Consider the following 26,949-nt stretch of genomic DNA (forward strand, 5'->3'; position numbering starts at 1 on the left):
GACTGAAAAACGACAATGTCTTGTTGAGATTCTGCTAAAAGCAGTAAGGCTACAAGGATTTTCAGCCATCTTCCCTGTGAAGAAACATCCCAGTTAAGATAACCCTTGCCTTCCTCCACTATATTCCAAACAACCCGGGGAGAGAGAGCTGTTGGTGGACAATCACATGCGACTTCTGTCCTTAGTTCTGCTTTTAGATACCTGTAATTTCTAGATGCACAATTTCTTGTAAAGACAGAGAGAAGAGCAGCATAGCAGAGAGTTGGAAGAAATCTTGTACCGAAGACAGCACTGTTCCACAGGAAACATCTCTGAAGCATATGCACTTTAATGCTTGTATTAAAATATACAGCCTCTGAACCAGTATTTCACAATCAGCCTTTAACAGTTAGGGATGCGATTTTTTTTTTTTCCACCTGCAAAATACCACTTTCCAAGATAAACTGGGCATTCTCAAAGTTAGACTTGGTCAAAGAATTTCTCTTAAAATTAGGAGCAATCAAACAGAATTTGTTTCCCCTAAACTCTTAGGAAATTTCCTTTGTTTCCTAGCACAGCCATTTATTTCTCAATTCTCATTAAATCATTCCCCAGACAGAAGTGGAGGGAGTAGTGGTAAAATCCCTATGCACCATTTCTAGTACTCTCAGTTATTTTAGAGAATGTCTTTTGTACTCAAGGGCGGGGGGGGGAGGAAGGAAATAATATAAACCAACATAATCCTTTGTAAAGATGAAGACTAATGGTTTTGGACATCATAATAAAGGACAAGCAAATGGAACAACTGCATTGTCAGGTGAACCTTAGACAAATTCTGAAGTGGCATCTGTAGTTCTGTGTCCAATAACCTTCAAGGGAATGGGAGCAGAATCAGTAAAGACAAAAATAAAAGCTTCTGAAAGGCTCTTTAGAAGCTCTTAATAACTTAAAACACTTCTAAGTTTTTGTGGAAGTTGTAATGAGCACATAAATATACAAGCCAAAAATTAAGACACACCTCTAGTAGCTTTTAAAAAAAAGACTTCTTGGGCTTGAGCCAACATAATAAGACTGAGAGTTCCAACTGTGTCTGGAGAGATGTCCACTGTAGGTTCTCGATTCAAGGCTGACAAAACAGTGTCTTTAATGTGTTGGAAAGCACCACTCGCAAACTAAGCAAAACAAAATAATATATAATCATTCATGTTTCCAAATACATTTTTCTCTTACAAATATAATACATACAACCATTTAAGAAAACCTAGAGCTTTTCTGGTATATGGCTTCCTATCTATTATTTAGGCACTAAAAATAATTCCTTGTGACATCTTGTTCTTAAAGCCACTTACACTGAGACATTTATGGACTGTAAGTAAAGGTATACTTGCTACACCTAACAGTATAAGAACAGCTAAATTTCAATGCATTCCACAAAGAAGAAAGATTATTATTTGTTAAAACTAAAATTCATACTAGCTGAAAAGGTTAAATCTTAAGCTGAAGCTTATTAGTTACCACACACTTGAGGGAAGGAGTATGGGGAACTTACGGAATTAAATCCTTCAAAGTTGGTAAATAAATATGAGCTAAGACCAGCTACTTAGCCAATCCACCTTTGCAATTAAGAGAGGGAAAATATGTATATGCGTATTTATGTGTACAGACAGCTTTAAAATTGAGAGATACTTATTTGATGTTTTACGATTAATGTTTCTGAATCCCTAAGCATAAGCAGGGAGCCTCTGTACCTGATAGTGCTTAGCTGCAGCTTTCAGTCCTTCATCGTTATCCAGATTCTGTTCTGCTGCAATCTGGCTTGCCAATGCTCCACAGTTGAACAAAACGCAGGTCTTCTCATACCCCAAACTTGCCAAAGCTGCAATCAAAATGGACAGTTACCCATATTGTTAAGAAAATAAACTTCTGTAGTCTAGCATGTAGATGAGGCCAACACTACCAATAACCGTATTTAAAAACATCAACAGTTTAAAGCCAAAGAAAGTAACAATCATGCTGAAATCTTAAAGTCAAAGCCGTCTTCATTCTGAAGGCTTTAGATAGTCTAATTTAGTACTTACACAAAACTTTTCAACATGAAGAACTACAGCGAGTGGCATAAAGCATAAAAGCAGTAGCACAAAAATCTACACAATACACACAATAATTTGAAAGTCTTTCTAAGTAGAGCACAGCTTTCTGGCTCCTGAAGGTACAGAAACACATGCATTACTGCAGGATAATCTGAAATATGAACTTCCATGCATTAATGACTATTCAATGATTGCCCAATTACATGCTCTTACTGTATATTAAATGCAAGATTAACAACCCTTCTCTGATTGAGGCCAAAGATTTTTACATCCTCTATCTTACTACCTATTGAAATGCAGGGAATTTTTCACCTCTCAAAGCTATTGTTTCAGACTGAAAATACTGACAAATATCTTGGTTATCCATGTACTTAAACAGCTAAGGATTTACTTAATTAAAACTTGTGCTCACTATACTATGTCCTGTCCAGATTCAACTCCCATAGTACATCCTGGCCCCAGAGGATGGAGCCCAGAGTTCTAGAAACAGTAATACCCAAACAGAAACCATTCTGAACCTATTAATGGCTTTCAAAAGGTCATTGGCCACATACCAGTACTGGAAAATCTAAAGCCTGTAGATACTCATTTCCTACTACTGTTAGAAAGTTTCTAGACACGCCTCTTGGAGAATACAGCATACTTAACTAGTTAATTTTCAATTTCACAAACCCAGGTATACCTTTTAAGTTATCCTTAAAACATTTCACTAACATCCAGCTTCCTTATATAGCTACATATTTATCTAACATGACTCCGAAGTTTCCGTGTTAGCAGTTCCTGACCTGCACTAAATTTTGAGATCAGCAGCCACAAATCTGACATGCTGTTTTTCCCATTCTGACTCCCTGAGTGAAAAGCAAGCTACACAATCGCTGTATTTCATCAATAGCCATTTATATAATCTCTCTTCTGTAGTTTATTTTCTAGAATTTTTTCTAAAAAGAACATCTTGTACAACTTATACATCATTCAAACAACTAAAACACACAAAAAAAATGAAAATACGACTTTAAAGTTTCTGAAGTGCAGAATTACTTTATCTGCAGAACTACTTTATACTCTGGCCTGCATCTCAAGTGTGATTTACTACAGTGAGAACAGCTGTTTAGCAATATAGCTTTTCCTCAGACTCATCTGTTTATAGCTCTACCTATTAACTTCAGCCAACATATTTCAGATTACATGCCACCCTGCGAACTGGGTCACTTTTCAAGCAGCCACAGTATCTGTCAGCTACCCCTGTGATACAGACTTGAGACTCAGGGGAAGATGGGAAAAAAAGTTTGTCACCACAGCAAGAGCCAGTACTCTCAAGTCACACCCCTGCATCTTGGCCTCATGGAAGTCAAAGGAGTTTTACACTGAATTTCCATCTGGAGATAGGATTGCCTCCTCTTTAGAAGTCAACAGAAACTTTGCTCCCTCAGTAACTGAAAACTTTGCTTTACACTGGGAAACCCCACTGCTAATTCTGATCTGAAATAATGCTGAAACACATGCTCTAGTTAACCTGGAGAGCAGCATCTGCATAATCTATGATATGGCAATGTAAAGATATATACTAAAGGTCTCCTTTTGTTAATTTTTTCCACTAAGGTCTGCTTTAAAGTTTCAAAATAAAATTTATTTTGTTGCTTGGTTAACTGAGCATTACTCACATCTCATTTAAGAATTTCTTTGATATTTCATGCAGACACTTGCATAAATCTCTGGGCATCTGCCTCAAACATTATATAGCCTAGTATGTAATTAACCTGCAGACAAGCAAGCCTTTCAAGCTGCTGTAACATCACATATATTCAAGTCTTCAGGGTAATCATCAATGTTATGATTACTTATTCTTTACAGACTATGTTTAAGTCACAATTAAATATTATGAACTCTACTATGGAGCAGGTTCAATCATCATTAAATGCTAACCCCAAAGAAGACAGAACCAATCAAACTCTGAGAAAAAACACAGCATCTTCAGGAAGCTTCTTCCAGAAGGACTTCTTAGAACAGTCAGAAAATAAAGCAAGAAAAGGTGCGCACCACCTGCTTATGCATAAGAATGTGGTGTATTGTTACACATACAGTTCACACAAGCACAACTTTAGCAGGTGTATTCAGAACATGGGAAATTGCAAGGACTTCCAGTAGATGCTAACAGAGAACTATATAAAGGACACAAACTTTGAAAAAACTAAAAAGAGAATAAGTACTCTAGCATGTTTTCAGGTTTTATCTGGAACTTCAAAATTGCAATGGTCATCTTGCAATGCTACTCATGATGAACGCTCAGTTATAAATGGAAACGATAAAGTACTATGACACATGACCAAACAACTCCTCATTTAATTCAAAAGGATTTAGTCTTAGTTTCTATACTGGCAAGTGTTCCAAAACAACATTTAACGACCCTGAATTTGTGGTGCAGAACTTCCTCTATAACCAAACTAAATCACAGGCTTAAACTCCTACATTTGCAGGAAACATTTTTTTAAGTGCTCAAATCTGTATTAAAATATTTTAAAAAGAAGTGATACGCAAGTCATTTTTCAGCATGGGTAGATCCTTCTATTCTCTTGAACAAAATGTGACATCACACTGGTTTACTGAAGCCAGCCACCTTTACTCCCCTTCTTCTGAAGGAACTCACTCACAAGCACACCTCAAGAGGAACTTGTTCCTCTGGAACAGTTAGAGCTGACTTACCAAAAACCTACACCGAAATTTAATATAAATTGAACAATTTTTATTAATGTCAGCAGGGGCTGCTGCCAGAAAAAAGTCTGAAGAGCAGACAGCACAACTATTATCAGACTGTATATCTATTTGTGCCTCTGGAAAACTAATATTAACTCTCAATTCTACAGAATTTCTTTGCATGCTGCCCATTTATTTGTTAACAATGTTGAAGTGATAATCTGTTACCAATATAGTGGCATTCATTCAAAAGCTAAGTTGAAAATACTAGAAAGATGATTAACAATTCAGCTATATAAAAATATTGTTTAAATTTAGTATCACTAATACTTCCACACATACCCAATTTGGCAGATCCTCCAAAAAGTGATCCTTTATCAAAAGCATCTTTCCATGTAAATGTTACACAGACCTGAAAGTTGAGAAAAAGAAAGATCTTTATCTCTAAAATTAAATAGGAAATCTTCAGAAAATATCAAAAATTCACATACTTATCCTTTTCTATTCTAATTGCATAAAACATCTAATCCACCTGTAATATTCCACACATTCTGGAAATTTCAGGAAGTCATCAAGAGTTACTTAAAAAAATATATTTTTATACCTTCTTTCCTTCCTGTTAGTTTGCTCAAAACATTTCAAGCAGACAAGACAGAAATTCTCAAAATCATCTGTCCACTGTGCTCATATTCTGAGTGACAGGCAAATTTATGTCCAAACCAAGATATTCCTCCCCCAAGAAGTCTGACAGTCCGGTATAGTCAGAGTTAAAGGAAACCACCCAATCAGGCAGTTTCCACTGTTCGAAATTACTAGCATATTGGAACATTTTTATGAGTGAATTCAGTAGTAGCATTATCAGGAAATGCACTCAGGAAAGAGAAAGCAAGTAAAGATAGTGTGGTTTATATTATATCTCCAGCATATATTTCATAGACACTGCAAATACTTCACAGAATCTGCTTTGAAGTTCAACAACTTTATTCTTTATTCAGCTGATCAAACCACTTGTAGGCAATGGATATCAGACCAGGTTTAATAACGAATTTTCCTCTAGCAGCAATACTAGTTCAGGAAATTGTGGTCCCCAGCTGTTCATTGCTGCTTCCACTGACTATTTCTTCCCTTTGGTGGAAGAATTTACAGATCTGCAGAACTTGCTCAAAGTTTTGCAGTTTTCCGTTCCTCAGGTTTTGCAGATCGCCACATTTGCAGACTAAAACCCAAAGTGTAGTTATTGGCTACAAGTGAATGAAGCTACATGCAAAACTCAAATCAGTTTGAACTGCATTAAAACTATCTCCTTACTTGTAATCTGTAAGTCTGAAATAAATCTTTTCTTTTAGTCGTAACATTACCATTTAAATATTACTTGATCAGGAAAGAAACGCAAGTTCTGTCCAATTTTAAATATATCCAAATAAAACCTACATCTTCTTCCATCAAAATACAGGAGCCTAAATATATATTCCAGTCTCCACCTGAGGAAGACTTCAATATATAGGAGTTAAGCTGAATTTTTCCTTAGAGACAGGATTTTAAAGAAATATGGTAGGAAAAACAAAACAAAACAAAAAAACAAGCACTTAACGAACACCAATATCTACCTAAAAATTACGTAATTTGTAGATGCAGAGGTAGGAATAAAGTGGTAAACTCTGAAGTGGGCTTATTCTGTTAGCTGTTGCAAATGTAACATCTACTGTACTTTAAAAGCCAAAGATCATATTCCATCCATTGCTAAAGGTTTTCCCATAGAACTTATGTTTTAAAAAGTCCTTGTAACATAGTACAAAATAAGACTTCCTGCAAAAAGGAGACCTGAAGAGGACTCAGCACAGCACAACTCTCTGACCTAAACTGCAGTGACTGCTAACCAAAGTCAAACACTCCTGAATCTGTAAAATGAAGGCAATTATGGCCACTAGTGGTGAAGTTTCAGTATAGACTATATGTGAACACCAACTAGAAAATAAACAGAGACTGAGAATATAAGGTTCAAAGAGATTAAATGCCTTGTCCAAAAGAAGTGCTGTTTAGTGGATTAGGTACAGGTTTAGAAGTCATACATCGTAGGTGTCATCATTCAGTTTAATGATTTGTAAGTCATCTTACCTGATTTTCAGAGAATGGAAACTTCGGTTCAATTGAACACAGCTGATCATAGTATCTACATTAAAAAAAAAAAAAAAAGGAAGAAAAAGCTATTAGATAAATCAAATTAAGAATTTGGTTTCTTACACTGGCATGTAAGCAAAAGGGCACAACAATCCCACACACAAATAAATTGTGAAGGTCATTTGTAACTATGGAGGATTTGCAGGACAGAGATAAAACCTGCCTAAAAGGATTTTTTCAGTAGAGGAACAAGATCAACTGGAGGCAGTCTTCCATAGATAACATGGAAACCCTGTCTCAGTCAGAAGTGGAAGAGTATCACAGATGAAGCTGAACCATTCCTCTTTCTGATAGAGTGTAGATTAGAAAATAATGTCATGCAAAGGAGTCTCTGTATATGTACAGGAAGACAAAGAGTACATTAGACATTAAGTTATGCTGAGAAAGTAAATTAAGTATAGCATTTAACACAATATTAACAAGCTACACTGCACTCTCTTGATCTGAACATTATAGCCTACTCCCTTACAATTTCTGACTCATCTATTTAAACTTCAATGTCTTTGAAATAGATGCCATTTCCGTCACACAATATCAACTGCAAAGCTTAATCCTTGATAAAATAATTTAGCTGTAAGCTTAGTTTTCATTAGAGTATATTGTAGCAGTCACAGTGAATTAAAAACAGAAGTTCCTCTGTACCAATATTTTGTCTACTCACTGTGAAAGATGTTTAGGAAAGAATGCCAGAAAGATAATATACCAAGTACAGCACTGTCCCTCACACAATCTATCCAGGCAACAGTTAGCAATTCAGAGTTTTCCTGAAGTTGTACCCTATACCCGCATCACTTGTTAAAACATGAGAGGCTGGATGCAGAGCAGAAAGCCTTTAAACTGCCAACGCCTGAGAACACAGAACATGTAAAGCCTGTTTCCTCTTCCCACAGCACATACCATATGGGCATACACCCATCATTATAATGGTCAAATTCTTTTTTTTAACAATTTATATTCCCAATATACAAAATACCTTGTAGCAATGAGTTTCACAGCCTGTGAAACAGGGTTAACATGGTTTCTGTTTCTCTACATTATTAAATATTAATTGCTATTGATCTAGACATGAAGCAGATGTACAAGGTCTATGTTCTTCAGGCAATAAATGTTTGCTTAAAAATTCAAGACACATTTTTTTAAAAGTCATATTCAACAACAAAAATAGTGCTAGTATAGTCTCCAGTGAATTATACCTCCCAGTGTGTAAAATATTACAGGTTTCTGACTACAACTGAGCCACTGCGATTTAAGACATAACATACTAAACTGTACCAAAAGCTACAATAATCTGCAACAGTAACCCAGCAGGGCTTCTACTAATCATTGAGTTGAAAGAAATTGCTCCTAAAGTTAAAACAAAAGTCTGCAGATGTTTACTGTGACAGCCATTTAATCAAGATTAACTTTTAATAACTTACAAGGTATGCAAAAGGCAAAGTTAAAAAAAAAAAAAAAAAAAAAAACAAACACCTTAATGTGGACTTTAAAGCAAATGGTAATTTTTCTTACTGTCTACACAAACCCATGAATCTGTATTCTACTTTGCCATACTTCAGCATTGAGGTTTCTAGCACAAGAGCAGCCATTATGAAGTCAGATTTCAAATATACCTCCACTGAGAGACTCAACTTTATAAATCAAAGGCATTTTTCAGAAATAGCTAAAATATTGGCAATAGAGTCTGATAATTTTAAGCTATGTGATAGTACAGTAACTAGTTTATTCCAATACTTATGAAGCTAGCACATGAAAGGTAATGACTTTAAAATAATGTACATTTGTTTTCTGTAAAAGAATTTTCATTTGTCTGTTTTCTTTATCTTTCATTAGATGGCCATACCTTGAAAGCACATATCACTTGAAACAAAGCAGTAGTTAAACAGAATTTAGTTACAATTTTTTAAGTGATCTTACATCCAAGGCTTGATCTATAAAAATCATACACAAGGGCATCCCTTCTGTAGTTAGAGAAATTCAGCTTTGCATATTGGCGCGCTCTCATCAGTTTAGGGTTGGTCTGATTTATCACGCCATCATGCTTTTTTTTTTTTTCCCCAATCCTAATAGGTTTCAGTGATACAGGTTAACACAAGCAGTACAAAATTGAGTTCAATACTAGCACCGAATATCACTTCAACTGAAATATTTACATGTACTTCCTTCACTGACTTGAGCTGGTCTCAACACAGTAGTTTTCACACAGTATCAGAAAGAAAATGAGACTTCCCACGCTGTCTCCTCCTACCTCAATTTAATTTGTTAACCAAAAGCCACCAATAAAGCTGAGTTGTCTTCCCACTTTCCACGATTATCCTGTCCTCATCTGCCGGGAGGGTAGTCAAGAAGCAAAGCTTGTTAAATGGCCTTGCGCCTAAGCATTGGCTGTCTGCAAACAGACTATTCTTTGTATGTCAACACAACCGCAAAGAAAATAAGACAAGAAGGTATATGTTCATCCCAAATATGCACATTTCTGTATTTAACATCAATGAATACCAACAAGACAGGGTCATTTGTTTGCTTGCTTTTTAACAAGATCAGAACTTATGTTACTACTTTCTTTACTATTTTAAGCATGTGATGTCATTCCTTTTCATTAAAGAACTTGAAATTCTACTCAAGATTAAGAGCTCTTTAAAACTCTGCAGACTGAAAGGGAAAAAAAAAAAATCACACAAGCATAAAACCATTAGCTTTGTTTAGCAGTAGCTAAACATATACAATTGTATATAAAAACTAAACATATATAACTGTATATATAAACTAAACATATATAAATAAAATGGTAAATGAATATCTTAACCACAGAACAGCATAGAACTAGCAGTACAAAGACAGAAAATAAATATTGAAGGAATGGTTACATCTGATGCACACATCAGTTACACATTGAAGGATGAGAGTAAATATGAAGGTGTTATTTGAAACAAGGTTTACAGTAATCTAGCTATCAACACACAAAGAACAGAAGCTGATGAACATTGTGTGTTTGGCTGTGCCAAAGTGACTAACTACAAAAAAAGCACACGAACATGTCAACTGCCCAAGTTCCAACTAAAGCAACGAAAGACAGGATAGATATCAGCAACACAGATCTAGTTCTTGAAGTGCAGCAATCTTTCACCAAAACAGGCATTACACACTACCAAATGCTAATAAAAATGAGTTACAGCAGTTAAATGAGTTGGAAGTCAAGGTTTAAATTAGAATTTAATTAAAATAGATGTATTGCATTAAGAACCTCAAATCCTGTTCCTCCTTCAAAGAACCATAAAGAAAAATCTCTTCCAAAAGAACATAAAAGAGACCACCATTTGCCTCCACTATTCTAGATAAGAACAGGAGCTCTGAACTCACAGCTGGAAAACAGAACTGCAACTTTCAGCTCTCAGAGGATTTGACCATTCGAGATAAAACCATGCACCCCTCCCCCTTTTTTCCCCTTATTTCTTTTTTTAAAAGAACTGCAAGAGTTGTCAGCAGAATTAAACCAATTAAAATTGTACCACCATCCCATCCCTCCAGAAAACAGAAATGAAATCCAGACTATCTTTAATATGAAGAGAGAAAGCAAGGAACCCCTTGAAGCTGTAATTATGCTTAAAAGGAGGTTTAAAAAAAAAAAAATAAAGAAAATAAATCTGCTATGACAGAATTTAAGGGGAAACATCTGTACCAAGCTCACCTATGTCACCTTCAGAGTGCTCAGATTCTCACAAAACAAAGAAAGCCTGGAATCAGGCTGAGGTCTTCCCCAGTTACACTGTGACCCTTTTCACTGGCTACCTCGAATACTTCTCCAAGAGAAGCATTTGTGATCATCAGTCAAACAACAACATACCACACACTTTCAAAGTTTTCCTGGAAATTAGGCTGCAACTGAGTTCATTTCTTCCATAAAAGAAAAAAAAAAAAAAAAACCTGCAGTAGCTACTCAGCAAAACGTGGCTTCTAAAGATTAAAAAACCATGAGCAAATCCTAGATTAATTAGCAGAAGATTAAGCCCTCGTTTCTCAACAGTTAAATGGTCTGAAGTGCTCTGCTAGGTATTATGGTCTATAAAAAGCCACAAAGAAGTAAATGCATGCAAAGGCTACCCACATTGTAATTAGCTCTTCCAACCTTACTTCATTAACTAAGAAGTTTTGAACTCCAACTTTAACAAAAATCTTGCTAAAGTTGTTACTTAAACATAAGACTGAGTACAACCCTTAAATAGCAACAGGAAAACACTGGAAGAGGTAATGGCATTTTCAGAAGAAATGCAAGGCACTGAGACGCTTGTGCTCTTTCAATCATAAGCTCAGATGGATACTTCAAGCTTCTGGGTGCGCAGACAGTCTGACCTTTAAAGTAACTGCACCTTACAGAATATATGTCAGAATATTCTAACAGAATAAGAACAAACTTATTTTCCAACAACTGTAATGTATATAAATGGTCAGACAAGGACAAACCACTCATAACTTGTTAAAGGAAAACATACATCTGACAATCCTATTTTCTCTCATTTACAGTTAATTCAGACCTTCATCTTATCCCACTTCCACTGTAAAGGGAACAAATATTATCTAACAATGCAACTTAAAAAGCAAATGTTTGACATGAGGATGCCTTAGCGCAGCTTCTGTGTCGCACAGGTATCACATCTTGTTCGCACATAAGGTGGCACTGGCACAGAACCTCATTCAGCACCTCCTGACTACTGCAATACCTTGGATGGCTGAATTCATCTATGAATCAACAGCAGACAGATCAGTGCATATGGAATTGACTCAAAAGGAAAACTGGTAATTAAGCAATTGCAAGTGGTTTCCCTCCATTAATCTGAGAGAAAACCTGCAGCGAAGTTACATACTATGGCTTGAATTAATTTAATGACATAGTGGCACTAAAAGAGGGAGGTCCCGCTCAGCCCCTTGGCTTTCAGCAACACTACTTTTAACTTCTCCAGTGTTCATCTGACCTTCCACTGAGCTCACTGAAGTTGCTCACCTGTCAGAAAACCATGTACACCTTATGACTTCCAGAAATGGCATAAGAGAAAGGCCAGAACTGAAGAGACAGCTTTCTTCTTTTGGTGATGTAGAGTTGTTAGGGTGAAGCTATACGATGTGGCTGGGCCAAACAGGGATTTCCCATAGAAACTAATCACAAACCCCATCGCGACCTTTAGAAACAGGAAACTCAAGTCCAGTGTTCAAGGGAAGATAGTCATATGCCTTTCAATTTGGCTAGCACAGTCCCTCTTTTGGTTCACAGATGCTTGTTTTTTCCCTGACCTTGAAAAGGTATACATGGTAGTATTTTCAAAAGCATACCCAGCAATAAACAGGAATAGAACAGGAAACCACAAAGATACTGTAAAACACAATCAGTATAGTCACAGCTTTTATAGCCCAAACACCCACTGAAGGGTTGATAAGCTCAAAAAAATCAGTAACTCATTTTATAAATCTTATCTTCTTTTTAATAAGTGACTTGTTTCTTTTCCATTCCTCTTCATTCTTTTTTTGAGTTTATTTCTAAGAAATTCTAGTGAACACTGGATGTATTTCTGCTTGTTCATAGTATTACAGAAATGTGTCATGTCTACAGGTATCACTTCTATATTAGATAATCCATCTTTTTTTTTTCTTCTTAAAAAAAAGAAATCTGGTACTGCAAATAGAAGTGTGTACTTAGTATTAGCCTGGTAAATGAATCACAATGACCACAGTGAGGACATGAGCTACAAATAAATGGGCTCAAAGCATTTCAAACATACAGAAAACAACAGGATTACCACAGTAAGTCAATAATGCAATTCATAAATGTTCTAGAGAGAAACAGGAAAGAGTGAGTGCTTTTGTAAATGATGGAGCAGTTATCCTAAAGCAGTTATGCAGGTTATTCAGTTTACTGGGCCAAAGGCAGAAATGAATCTTTTGCTCACCTCCCCTATGATAATTCCAGCTCAAGAGGCACCAGTAAACTTTCTGATAGCAAACTGTGTTAATGCAGAAAATAAGTATGTATTTACAAATACATCAAAAAACCGCTAAACACAGACAACAGAAGAAAAGTTGTCAGCTGTAACAGCAAAATGTAACACTAAAACAAAAGATACACTTGCCCTCTTCTCATTAACAAATAAGTCTGCAATCTCTACCTAGATCCAACCCTGACTGGTATGTTACAAAGGGGAAGCTGACCGGGCTCCACCCTATGCCTCCCCCGCCAACCCTGCGCTGTCATCATATGACATCCCACGACGTGCGGTAAGGACAGGGCACCCCAAGATGCTGCAAGACACCCGAGCGCTGGCCCACCCGCCCGCCCCAGACACAGGCGGGCGGGCAGGCAGGCAACCCACAGGCCGCTGCAGCTGGCCCGGCAGCCCCGGCTGCTTCCTCCCGGCGGACCCCGCCCCACCTGGGCCGGCCCGCCCGCACCTGCTTCCGGCTCCGCCGCTCCCAGGGCCTGGAGCTGCCGCCAGGGCCCCTCAGGGCAACTGGGGCAGGGGGGATGCGCACCCGCCCCGCCAGGAGCGGGCGGAGAGGAGAAGGGAGGCCCGGCGGAGGGGGTGCGCCCGGCGCCGAGGGGTCTGTGCCGGCCCGGCCCTCCAGCCCCTACCTGAGGAGGGTCTCGAGCGCGCTCTCGTGCTTGTCGAGGGGGCGGCCGAGCGCGCTCTTGCGCAGCTTGCTGAGCTCCTCGGCGGCGCGGCAGTGGTCGGCCTGCGCGTCGCCGCCCGGGTAGCTCTGCTGAATGAACTTGCAGAGCGGCTTGGCCAAGTCCACCTCCGAGGCCTTTTTCAGCTGCACCGAGATGAAGTTCGTCATGGCTGCCACCGCCGCCGCGCGGGGGATGGGGATGAGGCGGGCAAGGCAGCAGCCGCCGTCACCGCAGCTCCGCGCTCCTCTTCTCCTGCCCGAGCGGCCCGGCCCGCCGCGCTGCCCGCCGCCTGTCCCGACCGCGGCCGCAGCCCCGCGCGCTTCCGGGATCGTCGCGCGGCTTCCCGGCGGAGCGCCGTCACTCGCGCCGCCCCCCGCTGCCCGCCGTCACACGCGCCGCTGCCCGCGCGCAGGCGCAGCCGCCTCAGGGAGGTGGCGGGACACGGAGGCGGCGCCGCGCTGCTCCAAAACTGCTCCCCCGGCCCGGGTCCGCAGGGGCGGCACAGCCGGTGGGAGCCGCGCGTTTGCACCGAAGGGAGCAAGACCAGCGGCGGTGCGGGGTGGGGTGTTGGAGGAGGGCGGTGCGGGGAGGCCGGGAGCTCGAGTGCTGCCTCTGGAAAAGCGCCGCTTCGCGCAGGATGTGACCGCGGAGCTCAGCTGTGGTAAGGGGAGCTTAGCTAGCCGGCGGCATCAGCTGTGACACGGCGGTAAAAGCAGCGGCTGCTGGAAAAGTTAGGGAGGGGTCCGGCTAGTAACGCGTTAGAGGGCAGCAAAGGGTCCCATACTCAACCCGCCCTAAGAATCGGTATTTTAAATAAAGTAAAACGCGTTAGAGGGCAGCCAAGGGTCACCTACGTAACCCACCCTAAGAATCGGTGTTTTAAATAAAGTAAAACGCGTTAGAGGGCAGCCAAGGGTCACGTACGTAACCCACCCTAAGAATCGGTGTTTTAAATAAAGTAAAACGCGTTAGAGGGCAGCAAAGGGTCCCATACTTAACCCACCATAAGAATCGGATTTTAAATGCAGTAAAGCGCTATTTCTCTGCAGCAAACGTTTTAAAACGTTTTAAATGCTGCTATGGGCAGCAAAAGGCATGGTTTCACGCGTTGCTGTGATTGTGGATCCGGCAGGCACGTCATCACGCTTGCTTTCTGCTGACTCAGCCCAGCATAGCACAAATAGGTGAAATAAGTAATCTGCGAGGGACCTAAAATGAGTATCCAGCGCTTGCTCTCATTTCACTGTTTCTTCTGCCACTTGTTCCAGACAGCCAAGGCTGGTAAGCCTGCAATTTTCTTATTACGTAAGCACCGAGGTGATGATCCCATGAAAAGGAGTGGTAAAAGTGCTTTTTAAAATTATGTAAAAGGGTTTGGTCTCACGTTGTAGTAGGTCATGGGTTTTGCTGTGAACTAAATCCGATGACCTCTCCCTACTGAAAGTGTACTGTACTCAGCAGAGCTTTCTTCTGTGTCATCTGGTGAACCTGTAAAGTGGTGGCATAAGAGGAAAAGGGCAGAGCCTGGGAAATCAGTTTTAAGTGCTCCTGTCACCGCTGGGAGGGGCAGCTCCTCCAGTATTAACCATCCCTGTACACAATCCAGAGATGCTGTGGCAACAGGGAAGGAGGTGGTAGAGTTGTCCCCATTCTGCTGCTTCTTGTCACATTCGGTGGGCCCCAAGTGGTTAGCCTTCACAGTTTGCTTCTCTGTTATATTCACAAGAAGTGAATATATATGTTAACGGTTCCTTGGGTGCGCTCCTGCCTCCCTGCACTGAGTAAGCACCCAGTTCAGTTTCTCATAGGTTAATCAAAACCAAATAGTAGTTGACTTATTTTTACAGTTAAAAAAAAAAAGGGGGGGAGGATCTTTGTCCCACAATTCATATAGGAAGTAAGCTCTCCTGCCTTACTTATTTCTGGGTATGTGAGTTCCTCACTGCTTTTTTTTACTCCATGTTTTATTGGCCACATACACTTGGTCTCTTGGCCTGAGTCAGCCTTGCACTGGCTGCGTTCTCCTGTCCCAGGGAAAACCTCCACCCTCACCAGCTTAGATTCTGGTCAGTCTTAAGATACAGTCAGCTGGGCAGTTGCCTCCCTTTGTTCCCAACATCAAGACCTTATGGGGTATAGTCAGCCTACACATCATTACAAGATACATGGCTGTCTATATATGGAAGATGGAAGCCATCAATACCTCCCAGCGTAACAGTCATAAACACGGAAAGGGTGTGAACAGGGAAGGGCAAAAACTGCAGCTATGAGATCATAGTTCTACTTTGGAGCCTTGGTGACCTTTAGATGGCTGTTGCTTAACAAATGCAGCGACTGATATTTTGCATTCCTAAACCGTCCACCAACACAGTGCAGAATTTCACTTTGTCTTAGAATTAAGTTACCAGAACTTCAAACATACAGGTGTTTTGCTTCTTTCCCACAGATTTTTTAATAAATCAGTACTCCTCTGAAGGCTTTGTTCTGATTATTGCAATTATAATATTATAAACAGTAATGATTTGTCTCCTTGTTACCTCTAACTATTTAAGTACTGTTTCCCAATTTAGAGATGAGGAAGCCACATAATAAGTAGTTATCAGTGCAGGGGGGCTAATCTACATGTTCTGACTCAGAGTCCTGTGCTTTAAACCATACTTCCTTCTTCAACAAATTTGTTACAGTATCTAAGAGAAACACTTTAAAACAGGTTTGACCTAAAATGTTTGAAGTAATGCAGCCTAAGCAAGTTATAGCCTTATTTAAGCATTAGCAAGGTCACTGATATATCTGAATTTAGTGTAGACAGATGATTAGGTGTCCCCAGTTCTCCTCTTTTTCCTGAACAACCATTATGTATATGTAGAGCACCACAGTTTTGCGAAAGTATTTCTAAGTTAGATTTGCTTTCAATATGCAAACTGGCTTTTCTGCATGCTTCATGGTTTTCCTCTACAATTTTGAGTCAGAAAAGTTTCCACTGAACTTTGATGTTCTATTTTGTGCTTGCTTTCTGTTCACAAATTCTGTGTACAGATATTTCATTGATGCAAGATTTTATTCTGTATTTGCTGCATTTTATTCCATGGATTTTGATCATGCTGCTTTATCCATAGTGTAAGAGTTGCCCTGTACCAATAGCACTAGCTGGCAAACAAATGCTGTACTAAACAAATCAAAAATCAGCAAAAGGAAGTTATAGGGGCCCTAATTGTTCATTTCATTAAATCTGATGGTCCTCTTGCCTAAAGCTTTATTTAATGAGTCAGATCTAACCCCATTTTGATATGCCTAACATAATGTTTAGCTGAGATACAGTAAGACCAAATCATTTATCATCTTTTGACCATGAGTTTCAGGAGTGATTATCATCAGTTACCAAAATGATGGAATGAGGAAAACAAGTTGTAGATCAGAAGCAGCTCTGATTGGATCCAAATAACCATCTAGTCCTACTGCCCATTTAGAAGAAGATGTAAAATTCTCATGACCTATGAATGAAATTTCTCCCGAAGAGCCCATAATCAAAAGCCCAGGAAGAATTTCTACCATTTCCTTCAAATTTGACATTTACCTTTTGTTTCAAATTTTAGAGGAACTACTAATGCCATTTTCCTCATTTTTGTTTTTATTAGAGTTTTGTATTTCTTGTAGGTGAGGAGGGACCTGAACCAGAATATACATTGGTAGGAAACTGAGCTGGGCAGGGACTGTGCTTATCTTTGTGCTTGTGGCACCACATTTCACAGGAATGCTTGGTATGCCATCCTCCCGCTGTTCCAATGCTAAATAAGAAAAACACATCTTCGGTCCAAATTCCAGGTGTAATACAGGTCAGGATGAAGAAATGAGAAGTTGGAGAAGGGGGAAAACTGGTCTAAATCAATACTGTATGTGCACTTACTTATGGTAGACACTTATGTATAATGGTAATTATAACAAAGTTGCCTTTCAATCACAATCTAGATAAGGATAGTGACTATATCTGATTTTTGCTTGAGGATAGGGTGCTGGCAGAATGGTTTAGAGTAAGAAGGGCCTCACATGCATAGCTAGTGGCACAGAAAAGAACCTTGCAGATTAAATAAATGGCAAGCAGGAGCAGAAGTGGGGATCAGATAAGGCTAAAGAGAAGATAGAGGTGAATTAATATGAACTTAGGTAAGATATTAAAGAGGGAGAGATTATGCAAGACCTGGAAATTGTTGGCCTAGGTAAATAATTTTACCTGGTGCACTGTAGACAGACTAGAGCAGAGCAAACAGGGAATCCCACAAGCATTAGTGCAAAATTTTCCAGAAATGGTTACAAGAAAATCAGCTGTTAGGCCAGTCAGAGTGCAGCCTAGAATTTTCCCCAAGTTTCAGCAGAAATATGCCATAATACTGATCACATAATGATAGTGCCTGTGCTTGTTACTCAAATACACCACATAAACAGGAAGAAACATCTCTTCACCGTCCCACATCATGGTTTGTAGTAGTGGGTCTTCATAAGCACCAGAAGCATTGCTAAGGTATTTTCATATATCCTATTAAAAATCTGTGGTAAAATTATGTCCCACTCAAAAGGATACATAAGATTTATTTTTAATTTTTTTTTTTTTTTTTACTACCTATACTATTCATATCATTGTGGTTTTAGAAGATTTACAAAGCAGCACAGGTTGTAGAAACCAGCGGCAAGTTTCAGTTCAGTAAGAAACAGCTGAGAGTCTATTAAAACCTGTTTCCCAAAAGCTGAAAGTTAGGATTAGTCCAAGACATACAAATACGAACGTATAAAATGCTTCTTTACGATGCATTGAAAAACTGCTTGCTATTTAGCTATTACTACCGTAGTCCTGTATACTCTGTATTAGGGTACAGTCACATTTTGCTTCCAGATACATATTCTCTACTTAAAAAGAGGCAATGTTTACATAAGTAATGATCCTGATACAAGATAAAATATAAATATGCATTGCTATAGATGTACAGACAGAAGTCAGGTGACTGGTAACCCCCAAAATGGGCACTTGACTCTGAATGAGAATATAAGGATACAAGTTTACACCTTGTTATCCTTCTATTGGTTATGGGGCAACTACACATAAGAGGTGGATGTAATAGAGAATATCATTGTCATAATCCTGGGTAGATTGTACAGCTGTTTACAGAATCAAACCTTGTGTAGAAGTTTCTGAAAAATCCAAAGTCATGCACGAGTATTTGGCTTTATGGTGTGAGGTTTGCAAAAAGTTCAGATCCTTCCTCTGAAAGTTTTTTGAAAGACACAAAAAGGTTTGTTCTACCTTTGTTCAGTGCTGAACTGTTGATGTTACTTAGTAAATCATTCATTCTACTTTATATATATAAATTGTGGAGTTTAAAATTTTTTTACCCTTAGAAATGGAAAACAAAGTACCTGTCATATTGCATTTAGAGCAGATGAAAAATCAAATGTCCATTTTTTGTGATAGTGGACTAAATTGTCTTACACTGCACTTTTTCTTGCTATGAACATTTCCTTGAACTGTCATAGGCTTTTAGAAGCCCCAACAAGAGATGGATAGAGTTCTAATGTTATCACATCTTTAACTCTAAGAAGGAACAATTAATGACCTTGAAACACAAGTTCTTGCAATATATCTTTCCCCTAATTATGCTGTGTTTCTATTGCTTCTAATTTTAATACAATAAACAATTGAGACTTCAGTACGTGACTATTTATTCATTCCAGAAGAGATAAGAGTTTTGATTTTACAAATTGCTCTTACATGCTTGACTGATTAAGCTATCCCTTAAGATCAGGAATTTAGAAAGTTTTCACTTAAAGTTTGTATTACCAAATAATGCAAATGTATTAATGATTGCACTATGGGATATACCTAAAGCAACAGCTTGTGTTTGTTCAATTTAAAACATTGCTTTCTTTACTTAAAGCTTTGTATTTCACATTTTATCAATAATTTTGTCCAAAGAGGTCATCAATTTCATCCAAGTATTTTTTTGCACCAAATAACAGAGTAGCCTTCAAAGAAGCAGAAAATAATATTTTTACTTCGTTGGTGTTTTACAATATGTAATTAAATTTTATATTGGTTTTGCCTGTATACTCAGTGCAAGGAAAATGCTTTTTCCTATTTGTTACTTTACAATTACAAGGCTTGACTAGAAAACTCCATATATAATTTGGAAACTACTAGGTTTATTACATTGAATATATAAAAGAAATTAAATCTGGTTAATTGGGGAATATTCTTTATATGTCATCATTGACTTAGCATTTTTTTCAACAGTATTTTCAATTTGGATTATTTCTTATCCTAAAATTTATTATAAAATATTCAAACAGAAATAATTTCATATAGGTCTGGGTGGAATTAGGCAATTAGGTAGTCAGTCATTAAATAGTATAATGCTTACTAGTACAGAGATCCCTTCTTGCTGCATGGAACAAGGACAGTAGATAAGATCCTGACAGAGATACCTTCACTTGATAAAGTCCACAAGAAACACTGCTGAAATTCAGTTCTGTCACTCAACAGAGTTTTTGTATGGCAAGCAAGAGGTTTACACTCCTAAACAATCCTCTCTATTGACAGTTTTTTATTTTTAGCATTTCAGGTGGAGAAGCGTCTGTAGAAAGCTGCAGTTCACACACCTACGACTCCTCCACTGCACAGAGCGGTCTTGTTTTTTGAGAGGACACTACTAAGCATTGTCCCTCATGCGGGTTGCATACATGTGCCCCGACAGAGACAAGTTTGTTGCTCGCGTGTGAGGCGGAGCGCGTCTCTTTGGTTTGTTGCTAGGTTATTTGCCACCTACTCACTAATTCAGATAAACAATGAGACACTGTGCTCTGCCTACTCGGTGCAGTGACGTTGAGGGGTTTTGAACCAGTGCGAGTCAAAAGCCAGATGTACTTTTTTGCGCGTGCTCATATGCGACAACCTTCTGTACCCTCATCTGGGTGTATGACCATCGTCTCTGTGTAGATGGAATCTCTGACGTAAAAGTGTCTCACGGTCAGGGAAAGAATTTGCCATTATGTGCTGAACAGAGCAGAATCACACTGTTGGAGCAGTATTAGGAGATGACGGAGGGGGCAAGGCCTAATTTTAGGTCCAAGGGCAGTGACAGGCATGTAAGGAGGAAAGCAAGGACCTGATTTAAAAGCTGTAAAGTCATATTTTCCCTTTCTAATGCAGGAATTGAATGAATTGTTCCTCGGGAGTACAGTCCAGGAAGAACTGTGGTCCTTGTTCTCTGCAAAGAGCCCACTCCAGTGAATGACAGTCTGAGACCTTATAAAAAATTGAAAGATCAAGCAAAAGAAAGAAGACGCTGGGATCAGGGTTGTCCCATGGTCCATGCAAGAAGGGGTTTATGACTTTTCCCGGTTCAAAACATCTCCTGAACATACACACTGACTGACTTACAAAGACCACCTCTAATAACAAAATACAGGGAATCTGCTTCTGAGAGCAGTGAAGATCCTTATGTCCTACCGTTAAACTTGTCTATAATGTCAGGTTTTTATCTTACACATTCCAAACATTGTGAATCAGAACAAAGTTTCTCTGTTACATAATGTAACAAATGCCAGTACAGGCAGCTCTTTTGAAAAAAGTTTGGCCAGACCACAAAAATTTGGGGATAAATAAATGGCAACAGGATTTGTCAGATGATTCCTCCTAAAAATGCCTTTTTTGCAGTGTTCAAAGGAGAAATGATAGACAAACTTGCAGTGGTGCAGTCTAAAAAAGATGCAAAAGATGTGGTTTAATCTTCTGTTTCATCATACTACTGGTTCTATATAGCCAAACATGGTGCAAGCAGGCAACAAAATCCAGCATTAGCAGTGTGCTTTTTGTACAGAAAAGGGAAGGGGAGGGTGATTTGATCAAAGGTATTTTTACAGTATATACCTTTTTTTATGTTTTGTTTTTTTTGGTGGTGGTGGTTGTTTGGTGGCTTGGGGTTTTTGTTTTTTGGGGTTTTTTTTTAATCAAAGGAGAAAACTGTGGCTAAAGTTGCTTCTAATTGTAGTAGGACATCCATAGAACATCACAGAGTCTGACAGACATTAAAGGGGAGAGTCTGACAGACACTGGACGAGCCAGTTTTATTATGAGACTGCACTTCAATCGACATCTTTGCAAAAGTTATATAAACTAGGGCAGATTTCAGTGCGCTATTTGTCATATATGATTTTGTCCTGGCATGAAGTATCTGGACATGGCTTGACTAATGCCAGTACGTAAAATATTACTGTAAGGAATTTAGCATGCCAATTATGTTCTGCAAGCTCAGGAGATTATCCCTACTCCTTACTTCATGAATTCTCAGGTTGCTCTGCCTGACGTTCCCTCTGAAGTTCCTTGAAGTTCTTCCTGTCATACAAACAGACTGAAATTTTTGTAATGAATCACTTGCAGGGGGAAAAAAATCAATTTTCTTAACTGATATTTTCTGCTGTGGAATCAGATATTCAGCTGATTTGTATATGCAACATTTCCTCCACTCGCACTGACTGGTATAAACTGTAATGTCACGTTCCTTTCGAACTAGTATGCCTGGCAACTTAACCCTGTTTCCTCTCCTTTCAGATACAGAGATGTTGACATACATAAAAAGATATTTCAAGGAATGTGGGACAGTATATTCCTGCTTCAAATATTTTATTGAAATGAACGCTTAATTACTATCTGTTCTCTGTGCAAGCATTGACAGGCTTATCAGCGGTCACTTCCGCTATCAGCTGGCACTGCCTACAAACTACTTAGCTAGGAGTTTGACGGTGACTAGGCATAACTGGCATTAAATTGTCTTTGTAATCACTCTAGGACAGCAAGTGAACTTCACAAAGGACAATGCAAAGACTAACCGCTTCTTTACCAATTGAATCCTTCATGCCTGTGCACCTCTGGTAACACCAGGTGTGCATGTGCCTGTCTACTTTCAGGCTCATGTTTTTGTGTATCACTTCTGTACCCCTACTATCTACTTTTGTTTCTACTATCTACTTCCTCTGCTTTTGACAGGGTTCAAAGAATATGCTTGCGACTGGTTAGCTAGATGGGAGGCAGTATAGCAGGTCAATTCATTTTCCCATGGCATGTTTTGTTCCACTTGCTGACTGTAATTTTTTCCATTTTGATCTTACCAGTATTACCTGCTTGACATGGCACTTTATCAGTGACTAATGAAGTACCTATTTTCAGGGATGAAGCAGCTAAAGAATTTTTTTCTTTACTATGTATATGATTCAATATGACTTTCCATTCAATGTACCTAATGTTTATATGTTAATTATTTAAATATTCTGTTTTATTGCCCAGAAATGCATGCAGTGATTCAACGGTAACCATCTCCATTTGTATGGAACTCACATGAGGTCTAAATACATGCACATCAAAATATGTGCCCAAAAAACAGCTCAGTGAGAGATGGGAAATTTTACTTGTGATGTATTGTTTGTTAAGAGCAAAGATAAAAATTAACGATGTAAACTTAAGGCTCGCGAGAATTTTTTTTCAGAAGTGTGATAGTTGTACCCAGTAATTCACACTCCTGGGCTGTGACAACATGCTGACTGTGTATCTCATCACTGACAAACAAAAAGATTGCTCCATTTCCCTCATTTTCCCTCCCATTTTCAAACATACCCACAGAGAATAATAAACCATGTTTGAGCACGCCATATTAGCCAGATTATACACAAGGAAACAGAGGAATTAAAATAGTGTAAAGAATCCTGTGAAGAACGGAGGACCATGAGCAATTATTGCAAGCTAAGGTGATGACTCAGAATGCTTCTTGTGAAGAAGCACCAAGTTCAGGGTGTTCCGATTAGGTCAAGTGCAAAATGTTGGGGGTTTTCACATCTTCAATGAGGAACACAGGGAGTGTGGTTTTATTTGCCACAATACCTAGTAGATAACTATAGGTGCATACAAGGGATTGAGTTTGTGAAGATTTAGGAACACTTTGTAAATGTTAATTAAGTTAGACATTAATTGAAGCAATTATATATTAATAGACCCATCTTAGATAGAGCAGAGAAGTTATTTGCCAGAAGAACTCTCATGCCAGGTCCAGAAGAAACAGGGATTTCTGGTTTAGTATAATATATTGTGGCCATTAACTGTCCCTGTCTCTCCCCTTCTTTTCACATTCTCGAGAACACCTGTACCAGAAGAGGTTTTCCCCAAAAAATAGGAATTTATCAGACTGATAGTACTTGCTAAATATCTGTGTGTGAGCCAGCATGAAAGCAGTCTGAGGTGTGGCTGAGATGTTCTTTAGTACTTGTCATGCATAGTGCTGAAAAGTCCTATGGGAAACACAGCAATTATGGTACAAGTTAGGGCAACTCTTAGGGTAGCTGGAATTTTTCCAGGGACCAAACTGGCCTGTGGCAACTTCAGAATGGAGATAAATGCATATTTCTTGCCTTTGCTTTTGGTTCTGTACTACACCTGAAAGGAACTAAGCTGTCTGACATTGTCTCGGTTCTCTAAGTGTTGTCAGTATTACTGTGCTGCAGAGGAAGAGCACAACTGCATGAATTACTGTACAAGCAAATTTTAAAATGCTCTCTGAAACCACATACAACTGTAAAGAGCCAACAGGTGAAGACAGATGGAAATGTACAAGGTCACTTATCTAACAAACAGTGCAGAGGCTCCTGAGGTTCCCCCACCAGATCTACTTCTCGAAGAAGCTTCTAGGAGCACTACCCCAAGCCAATTAGCTGTGTATTACAGTGTGGAGGTACTGTACTGTACTACCCCCAACATTTTTACCATCAAGGAACAAAACACACATTTTCCCTTCTATCTTAAAAAATCACTAATAAAAAGGAATGAAAAAACCCCTTGAAAACAATTACCATGTAAATCGTGTTTCCACCCTTACACTCAGCACTGCCTACATAAATAGAGGATACTGATGGAAGTGATAGGGAGCTCATTTTTTTCTAGCCACAAAACAAAGCTCAAAGTAATAATATTCATGCCATGCTTTTGATTTATTCCCTGAGAGGAGTAGTGTATCTCTTGGCTCTACTAACAACTGCAAATGCCATGCTGACAAAATTTATCTCTCAGTGTCAAAAGATTACACTGTACAAAGCTATTATGCATTACTTTAATATTGGACTTTATCTTTGTTGCAGGATCAGCTCTCTATGACTACTGACATATGAAATAAAACACAGTGACCAGAACACATTTGAAATTAAGTCAGATTTTATTGCATAATGGACTTATCAGAGTGGGGGAAAAACAAGGCTTGTAAAACCAACTGCTAGTTAGTGGTTATGGAAAGAAAGTCAATCTGCAATTAAACTATAATGGTGGGAAATTAAATAGGAGTGAGTAATGTCAGCTAAACTTAATTAAAGCTGGAAATATTTAAAATATCAGTAACAGTTTTATACTGAAACCATATGATGAGCTTTGGCTTGATCACTCTCAGAAGGCCCACTGCTGTACAACCCTTCAGGCAAAACACCTGCTGAGATCTATATGCTCATAAAGAGAGATTTCAGACACATTTTAAAGCTGATAAAGACTGTCTGGACTCAAGCAATGATTGCATAGCCATTGCCCAGTCCTGTGAGATACAGTTTGCATTATATTTGATGGGGTCTGGCTCTTTGTGAAAAAATATTGTTTGGATTAAATATTCATTTACATGGACTACTGGATGCTATTATGGTTCAGGAAATCTTTTTGTGATAATTATGTTCTTGGACTTTTATCTGATGACCATGTCTTGGCATGAAAGGTACAGAGCATACTTGAAACTGGATTTTTTGGTACAGGTTCGGGAATGTCAGCTGCATTGCCTTATTAGACTGTCCACTGCCTGAGGCCAGAAATGCTGACTGTCCACTGTCAGTTATTTATGTGCACTTCGAGGCACAGAGAGAGCAACCCAGTTAAGCTACCAGAGGGTCCTCTTCACGTGTCCACCACTGCATGTGCAATGAGGAGGTCTGGGCTCTCAAGCACTGCTGCTAGGACAACTACAGGGCCACACCACCGCCTGCAGCACCCCTGACGTGCTTCTTCCACTATTCTGCAGCACAGGTGGGATATTATTCAGCTGCCTTGTTTTCTAAGCTGACCACACCATCACACTGACACGGCACAAGAGAGGACCACATCACACCACATTTCAGCTCCAGAAGGGCTAAGCCAGAGTCTTCCTTGTACCTGCGATGACAAGCAAAAAGCAATGCTGGGAGTAGACAAGCACAGTCACAGCAGCTATATCTGTGTCTTCCCTTTGGCTTTCACCTGCAGCTGCAGGGCTTTCTCCATCAAGACATTCTGGACCTGACTGTGACAGGTTCTGTTTGGCTACAACTTACGTTAATAAGGATAGTAAAAGTATTTTGTCTTGGATAATACTCCTTGAATCAAATTCCTGGCCTGGCCAGGAATATGGTCACATAACCATACAAATACCATGCTTCCTGAAATGGTGACTTGGAGGCAGCTTTTGGTTTGCACAGACCCACGTCTTTAAACACATATGGTTGCACAAATATGCACTCAAAAATGCTTTCAAAGCCGAGAGGTCTGATTTCTTTTTCTGACATAACTATACTGTATCCCTATATATGGAGATCCCTATAATAGTCTGGAAGCACCCTGCAGTCCGCAGTGTGAACATGGATAGAGTAACCTCAAATGCAGCGTAGACATAGCCAGCGTATCTGCTTCATTCTCTAGGCTCAAGTTAGCATTTCTCGAAGCAGCATCAAGATATCGATTACATTGCCTCAAAGAGGGAAAATGTTGCTGATCTCATCTGTCCCAGTGAAACCCAGAGAGTGCAGTCCTTGTGACACTTCCATGCTGCCGGGGAAAAGCAAGTAGTGCTACAAAATGCCAGGAATGTTGCAACTTCTTTAAAAGTCTTCTCATCAAAATAGGATTTATTTGAGTGTTTGCTTGAAAAAATAAAATGGATGATCCAGACACACTTTACTTCTTCATACATACTTCAGGAAAATTAAATTGGGGGAATAATACGTTCTTATCCTCTGTTGAAGTATGTCTCAATATTTTTTTTCCAAAAATACATATAACTGGATGCTAGTTTTGAAAATGTCGTCATGCTCCAGGATTACTTTCATAAATATGAGGAATAGTAGCCATTGCCAAGATGTGTTCTATTCCTATTTTTGGGCATACTGGGGAAGTTCATACTTAAGCAACACTCACTGCACTCAAGGGAAGTTATGCTTAGGTAAGGACTGACATGAAGCCTCATCATAACAGGATTTTCTGGATTTCTGAATCCCAACCCAAGTCTACAACAGAAGCCTTGAAACTAGTCTTCAGACTTATAA

The 26,949-nt window shown here is 39.1% G+C and overlaps 1 protein-coding gene and 1 long non-coding RNA gene across 3 annotated transcripts in view; one reads left to right on the forward strand and one right to left on the reverse strand.

Annotated features, from left to right (window-relative positions):
• Positions 1-13,960, reverse strand: part of PDCD6IP (programmed cell death 6 interacting protein) — a 34,721-nt gene extending 20,761 nt beyond the window's left edge. The window contains exons 1-5 of one of the 2 annotated variants that reach the window (XM_065051973.1): positions 13,555-13,960; positions 6,876-6,930; positions 5,103-5,172; positions 1,728-1,855; positions 998-1,151 (exon numbers count right to left, since the gene is read on the reverse strand). In XM_065051973.1, coding sequence (XP_064908045.1) covers positions 998-1,151; positions 1,728-1,855; positions 5,103-5,172; positions 6,876-6,930; positions 13,555-13,760 — 613 coding nt within the window. In that variant the 5' untranslated portion in view covers positions 13,761-13,960. The remainder of the gene's footprint in view (positions 1-997; positions 1,152-1,727; positions 1,856-5,102; positions 5,173-6,875; positions 6,931-13,554) is intronic. The other variant, XM_065051972.1, reaches the window with a different exon arrangement.
• A 788-nt stretch (positions 13,961-14,748) lies between these two features.
• Positions 14,749-23,092, forward strand: LOC135578491 (uncharacterized). The gene is made up of 2 exons (XR_010470186.1): positions 14,749-14,874; positions 20,789-23,092. It is a non-coding gene; the product is annotated as an uncharacterized LOC135578491 (long non-coding RNA).
• Positions 23,093-26,949: the final 3,857 nt, after the last annotated feature.

This window comes from Columba livia, chromosome 2 (assembly GCF_036013475.1).
Source record: "Columba livia isolate bColLiv1 breed racing homer chromosome 2, bColLiv1.pat.W.v2, whole genome shotgun sequence".
Lineage (NCBI taxonomy): Eukaryota > Metazoa > Chordata > Aves > Columbiformes > Columbidae > Columba > Columba livia.